The 7,743-nt window shown below is 38.7% G+C and overlaps 1 protein-coding gene across 1 annotated transcript; it reads left to right on the forward strand.

Annotated features, from left to right (window-relative positions):
* Nucleotides 1–1,304: 1,304 nt before the first annotated feature.
* LOC112140816 (N-acetylneuraminic acid phosphatase) lies at nt 1,305–5,199 on the forward strand. Its single transcript, XM_024263828.2, has 2 exons — nt 1,305–1,623; nt 4,535–5,199. Exons 1-2 carry the CDS (start codon nt 1,534–1,536, stop codon nt 5,177–5,179), a joined length of 735 nt encoding a protein of 244 aa, XP_024119596.1. The 5' UTR covers nt 1,305–1,533; the 3' UTR covers nt 5,180–5,199.
* The last annotated feature ends 2,544 nt before the right edge of the window (nt 5,200–7,743 follow it).

The following is a 7,743-nucleotide window of genomic DNA, read 5'->3' on the forward strand; positions in this document are numbered from 1 at the left end:
AAGGGAAAAAAGTAAATAAGCTAACTCAAACTTTACTCATTTTAAACAGTTGAAGGACAGTACGCATCACAAGTTCAACATTTTAAAACATTTTTGTGCGTCCTTTCCTGGACTACTGAAAACTAATGAACATCAATAAGCACAACCAGAATGAAGGCACTCCAGATTATTAAGCAAATTTTGTATTTTTGAAAAAAAAAAAAAGAGTTTCAAGTGTGCTTGAAAAATATGGCAGTGGTCACTTAATTAGCTTGGAATTTCATTTTGGTTTCATTTCTGGAAGAGATGCACCAACAACAGTGAAGTTAACAGTTGTTATTGATCACTGCTGACATTACACTTTCTACTACGCTTGCTACACTGAGAGGATCATATGTGACAGGATGTCTTTTATTTTGAAAGGAACTTCTGTCAAATGTCAAATGTTTTTTTTAAAGTTATTTTCTTTTAATGTTTGTGTTTTATTCATGCAAAATGAACAACATTCACTATTCACTTTCTATATTAGAATCGATATACTAGCACACTTTCGATATAAAATGTTACACCATTACTCATCACTGTGCTGGGTAATTTTTACCTGACATGATATACCCAAAAAATATGTCTCGTGAAAAATAGATCAAAATATGACAAGACATGATAAATTAGAGTAGTTTTCTTTTGTTTTCAGTTGTGCTTTATGTGTCAAAATGGAAAATAAAAAATAGGACGATCCTAAAGACATGCTTGAATGATAAGGAATTTGAGAAAAAAAATGATACTGGAGATTTGGCCTTTGGTCCACTTATTCCCAGGACATGTGAGACTTTACCCAGGGACCATGACACTGTGAATAGTACAATACCATTGCTTGGGTAAAAATCACCTGGCGATAGGGTTAAATAATATAAAAAAATGTAAATGGCCTCTAATGTAAAAATGGACATTGGCTGAAGTTAATAGTTGATCCAATTGATAAATACAACCCATGGACATGAATTATACTCCTAATTATAGAATCAGTCTAGTGTATTTCCTGTTCAGGTGCAGCGTATCCTGTGAAGTGAAGCAGCTTCCAGCTCTGCCTCACATTAGTTGATGCAGTCCCATACATTACACACTGAGCTGAGCACGTGACTCCTCTAGTTTATTGGTTGTCTTAATATTTTTACTGAAAATAGTTTTTCATAAATTATAGACATTTTTATTACATGTTCTCAGTATTGGATTTGACATCAAAGTGAAAAAAATGTGGCGATGTTAGCAGTCCCTCCACTGTACTGCAGAGGGCGCTCGTGAATCGTTGAGATAAGTTCGAGCTCTTTTGTAGTAGATCGAAGTTATTTGAAATAAAACAAAATAATAATAAAAAAAACCAAATGATAAATAATCGATAATTCATTACTACTAATGAACCATTAATCAATTTCTAGAGCGAAGTTTGTTTTATAGGTCTGGCAGTTTTTAGATAACTTTTGGGCTGGAAAACCGTGACTCTATCTGGCAACCCGGAAGCGTGTTGTTGGCACCGAGACGCGGTGATGTGGAGTCATGGACGGTCAGCCTGTCGAAGCGATTCTCTTTGACTTGGACAACACTCTGATTGAAACGAATAAAGCAGGTGGAGTCGCAATCCAGAAGGTAAGAACGGAGCGGACAAACTACCCAGCTAACGAGAGCTAAAGCAAGGATCAAATGTGGCAGTTTTGAGGCAGAACGAGTTGTTCCCATTACTGCTTCAAAGCACCGGACGTATCGTCTGGCTCTGAGTGTTTGGATCAGGAAGTGATGAGGCCTGAAAGCATCAGCTGGACCGCAGGTGCCCTCATTGGACCAGGACACAAGACCAGCCTTAACAGTTTTAGCTGTTAAAGAAGTTGTTGACTCTGAATCTCCAAAAAGCCAGCAGAGATTCATTCATTCACTGCGTGCATGGGGGCACCAGGTGAACAATAACATGGGGTTCTTTGCAGTGGTTGTACTAATCATTTTTTTATCCTTAACTGAGATTAAACATCCATCTAATACCGTCTTCCACTTTTAGACAACTTCAATGTCTACCTATTGTTTTTTTTTTAACTCGTGTGTTATCTTATGGGGTCCAGATGAACCCACCCTTACATTCAAGAATCAAGTGTAATCCCTCCTCCGACTAAAGTGGACATTCATTTCATGTCTGTCATGGACACCAGTGGAAATCATAAATCATTGGGGAAAAAAAAGTTAAGCGCGCAGTTAATCGATTTGAGTTTAATAGATCAACAATCAATCCATAAAAGTAGAGATCAATTTAGCACATTAAGGTAAAGTCCGCTAGCTTGATGCTAGCATTTGGTGGAATTTCCCATTTTCCCATGGCTAATTCTAAATAAGGCTGGGCGATATGGCAAAAAAAGAAAACCACAATTTTTTTCAATTTTATTTCACGATTTTGATTTTATCACGATTTCTTTAAAATAAATTCAAATTGACAAAACTTGAATTATAATGATTTTAGTTGAAAGGAGTAAACACATTTTGAACAAATATTTATACATATATACAAAATAAAAAGTTATTATCTATTAAGATTAATCTGTAAATATTGCAAGAATTGCACCTTCTACTGCTACAGGTAATGGATTGCTGTCAAATGAACAGCTTCTAAATATTTATTTATAATATTTATATATTAATTTTTCCTCTGTGCTAAAATCCATAAAACAGATCTTGTAAATGATTGTCACCCAAGACCAGAGATGAGGGAGACTGATGAAGTTTATAGCATGAATGACTGATAAAATTTAGTAAAGTCCTTTCCCTGTTAAAAACATCTCAAAGTGCTAAATAATAATAATAATAAAAACACCTTTTACCACATTTTCAAATGAAACTAAAACTTTTATTATTTTTGGATTACATACATGGTAAATAAATCTCAATTGCTTCAGAATTTACCTTCAAATAGACGATTTAATTGTACTTTGAGAAAAAGGCTCCAGCTAGCATCTTTAACTGATACAAAAACATTTTTAAACTTTGATGATAACATCAAATACATCTGCCAAACTGTTAAGATTCAAAACACAGAGATAATAGCAGTAAATGTTGTGGCAGTTTTAAAAAGTTTACATCCACAGCTCCTTCACTAACATCTGCTCTCTGCTGTGTTTATGTCACTGAGCAGAAAGCTAGCGTTAGCATTAGCGCTGTTTCTTCTAGCTGGGCTTTTATTCGGTCTGTACGACCAATAAAAAAGATCAACAGTGACGCCACGGATTAAGAAAATTATGTGCAAACTCTCTTACACTTCTTACGAAAAAAAAAATGTGACCGACAAAGTAACAATGCAGCAACGTGCATTTTACGTGTTTCCAACATAAATTTCCGTCAGTTTTTGTGCAGGTTGAACATGAATACGTGTGATTAACATCCGCTTTGTGTTAAAAGATGAAACATTAATAAAAAAAACAAACAAACATAGAAGAACCAAACTAGCATGCCTCTCATGAGTTGCTATCATCCACTTTAGCACACAGTTCACGGTTCCCAGCCTGATTTCTCTCTATTAAAATGCGATTCCTGTCCTGTGATGATTCCTCTCCATCGGATTATTTTGTTGTCAAGGTTTTTTGAAGTCGATTGTAAAACACTGCTTCTCCTTTTGTTACTTTTTCGGACCTCCGTCATTCATTACTCGAGAAGACTCGATCCATAATGAAGACGCATGTCTGTCACGCCGTATGTCACGTGACTTCCAATCCAGTAATATATATCATTGATCACAAGAAAAAACACCAGGGAGGAGGAGGAGCAGCTCAGATTGAAAGTCACAGGCAGTCAACAAGCTTTTGTCTTCTCACTCTTGCATCTTTTGGTAGAAGATCGTGATAAAACGATCTCTCAAAAATGACAGATCGTCAGCTTTGGAGATCGTAAGACGGTTTTATATCGTTATATTGCCCACCCCTAATGCTAACACTCGGTTGTCCTAAACATACATTATTGACTACATGAACATCTTTATAAACTCAGACATGAAATTTCCAAACTCTTTTAAGGAATCATTTTTAAAGTAACCATTTGTGGTCTAAAGCATCGGTTTTTCTCCTTCTTTCTTCTTATCCTGAATAAGGTGTAATGCCATAGCGTGATCGCCACCTAGTGGCCAAACAGAAACGTCCTCTGGGAGAGGCAGAACAATCAATGGAGGTTCTCTGTTCGAGAAGCCATGTAACACTGTACAGTGTTAACAATCTCATTAAAAAATCACATGTACATGTTGTTCACCCCTAGGAGATCAAAAAATAAAATGGTTGCTATGGAGAGAAAACCAACAGAGCCTCCATGAATAAAAACAAAAACTGTCACGTGCAGATCTGACAAGGATAACAAGGGCAAAAAGGGAAAGTGAAGGGCTTGTAGCAGCCGCTCATCTGCTGAGGGCGGGTCAAGGGGGGTAGCAGGTAGCGCCGCTTGTGGCTCTAATTACATATAATCGTCAGTTGCTCTCATTACTGCTGTCAGAGTGGGTTGTTACAGGATTTTCATATCTCATCTTTGAATCTTTCAGACCAGCGAGCTCCTGAGGACCGTGCTCAGCCTAGATGATGCCACCATCAGCAGCATTTGTGACAAATACAAGCAGAAGCTGCTACACGAGATCTTTGACCCTTTGAGCGGGAGCTCGTTGGATGACACCCGTGTGCGTCACTGGGAGGAGAGCATCGAGGAGACTCTGGGGACTCTCTCCCCGCGCTCTCTGGGAGCTCAGTGCTACTATTTATGGAAGAAGAGCCGCCTGGAAGCCCTCAGTCTGTCTCCTGAAGTTCGCAACCTTTTACGACAGTTGCACAGCCGATACAAGCTGCTGCTCCTGACCAACGGGGAAGCTCACACTCAACAGGAGAAAGTGGACACGGTCAAATGCCAGGAGTTCTTTGATGCCATTGTGATAGGGGGTGAGCACTCAGAACAAAAACCCGCCGTCTCCATTTTCACATTGTGTTTCAACAGGCTAGGCGTTGAGGCCCAGAGGTGTGTGATGGTGGGGGACTCTCTGGACACAGACATTCAGGGGGGCTTGAACGCTGGTGTGCGGGCCACTGTGTGGGTTACCAGTGGAGAGAGTGCTGCGGTGTCAGACAGCTATGTGAAACCCCACTTCACCATCGCCTCTGTTCTGGACTTGCCACATGTTCTGGATCAACTTAAATAAAGATACGGTAGTCAAAGTGGGTCAAACTCCAATTAATCTGTAATAACATCCATGCATATCATTAAGCTTAGTAAGCCTAATTACACATTGATCTTGAAAATTTCTCACTGACTGCAACCTAGTAGGAGCCAAAAGTCTTCTTTCACACTTTAAAAAGTAAGACACTGATTAGTATTCATGCTATTGTTACTACTATGATTAACATAAATGTAATGTTGTTCATTTTGCACGTATAAAACACAAGCATTAAAAGAAAATAACTTAAAAAAAACATTTGACAGAAGTTCCTTTCAAAATAAAAGACATCCTGTCACATATGATCCTCTCAGTGTAGTAAGAGTAGTAGAAAGTGTAATGTCAGCAGTGATCAATAACAACTGTTAACTTCACTAATGTTGGTGCATCTCTGAAAGAAATGAAATTAAAGCTAATTAAGTGACCACTGCCATATTTTTCAAGCACACTTGAAAGTCAGTTTTTTTTCTTTTGAAAAAGCCACAACAGAGGGGTAAAAAAAAGCCACAAACGAGGGATAAAAGAGCCACAATGGAGGGGTAAATGAGCCACAATGGAGAGTTAAAAGAGCCACAACAGAGAGGTAAAAGAGCCACAATTTAGAGGTAAAAGAGCCACAATTTAAAGGTAAAAGAGCCACAACGGAGGGGTAAAAGAGCCACAATGGAGAGGTAAAAGAGCCACAACAGAGAGGTAAAAGAGCCACAATTTAGAGGTAATAGAGCCACAATAGAGCTGTAAAAGAGTAACAACGGAGAGGTAAAAGAGCCACAACGGAGGGGTAAAACAGCCAGAACGAAAGGGTAAAAGAGCAACAACAGAGGGGTGAAAGAGTCACAACAGAGGGTAAAAGAGCCACAATGGAGGGGTAAATGAGCCACAATGGAGAGTTAAAAGAGCCACAACAGAGAGGTAAAAGAGCCACAATTTAGAGGTAAAAGAGCCACAATTTAAAGGTAAAAGAGCCACAACGGAGGGGTAAAAGAGCCACAATGGAGAGGTAAAAGAGTAACAACGGAGAGGTAAAAGAGCCACAACGGAGGGGTTAAACAGCCATAACAGAGGGGTAAAAGAGCCACAACGGAGGGTAAAAGAGCCACAATTGAAGGTAAAAGACCCTCAACAGAAGGGTAAAAGAGCCACAACGGAGGGGTTAAAGAGCCACAACAAGGGGGTTAACCCTTTAAGGCCCAAGCCTCAAAATGTCCGCCTGGAGTTTTCTGCTAATTTTGACTCTGAAAGGGTCAGAGAATGTCCTACAAATGTGTGCTTTTGCCCCTTTTTCCAGAAGACATTGAATTTTCAATATAAATAATCATTTTACATTTTTTTTATTCTAAAATAGTGTTAGACCAATTTAAAAAGTAAAAAAACACAAAATCGAAATTTTTTTTTTTTTTTTTTTAGTGAGAAAAACAGTGCAAATGTACATGAAGAACAGATTTTGTTTGTTAAAAGATTAAATTTATCCAATGTTAAACAATTTACAACAATATTTCTGTATATTTCCCTCTAATTGTGCAAAAATACAGTGCATAAAATGCCAAATATCTACAGGCGTTTCAGGTCACACAGGGGAGATCTGTCCTCTTTGGCTCCTCAAAGGTCTTGGTGATGCTGCCAGTGACAGTCCAAAGTCCCAAACTTCCAGGAAGTGCTCTTGGTGCAGAGTTTGCAGCATCAGTGGGAAAAGATTTGACCTGGTGATGGTTTTCTGTATTTAGAGATGGTTGGACACCTGGGATCCATCTGGGGTTGAATCTCAGTGGATGAGGATCTCCATCAGATGGTTCTGCATCTCTTCCACTGTTGTTGATGTAATGAGCAGCTTTAAACTCTGACCAAATCACCAGAACCTCCAGCATCCTCACGTTTTCTCATCTTTGGTCCTCCAGCATCATCAGCTGCAGCCCACAGGAAACTTGAAGAAACATTGTTTTCATTTATTATGATAGTTATTTCCTGAATAAACATAAATATATGCCTATTTTATAAGATTACTTATAATATTTGAGTAAAAAAATCATCTAACTGACATTTGAATTACATTTCTCTCACACAGTTTGTGTTTCAGAGTAAAAACTAGCTAGCAACTGTTTGATTCCTTCAGGAAAAAACACGGAAATGCAGCACCACAAACGTTACCTTTTCTCGCCAAAAATGACTCCTTGTTGCTCCTTCAGTCCCAAAATCTTCTCTGAACCTCCATGAAGGTTATATTTGCCACCATGGTCGTCTTTCAGACATTTTTCTTATTTTTGTCGCCGTTATAAAACTATTTTCGACCGCTCCGCCTGTCTCACCGGTAAACAACGGAGCCCCCCGCGGGCTTCTGGGTAGAATAACCGTAATGAACCAATATTTCCAAGAAAGTGCAATGTCTCAGCTTTCAGAAACTGTTGACATTTTTAAAATAGAGCAAACGGTTCAGGAGTTACGGTAATTCAAAGAGAGTGTGTCCAAATGTGTCACAGGCGACACGTTCGCCCTTAAAGGGTTAAAGAGCTGCAATAGAAGAGTAATAGAGTAACAACAGAGGGGTAAAAGAG

Source organism: Oryzias melastigma, unplaced genomic scaffold (genome assembly GCF_002922805.2).
Source record: "Oryzias melastigma strain HK-1 unplaced genomic scaffold, ASM292280v2 sc00216, whole genome shotgun sequence".
NCBI lineage: Eukaryota > Metazoa > Chordata > Actinopteri > Beloniformes > Adrianichthyidae > Oryzias > Oryzias melastigma.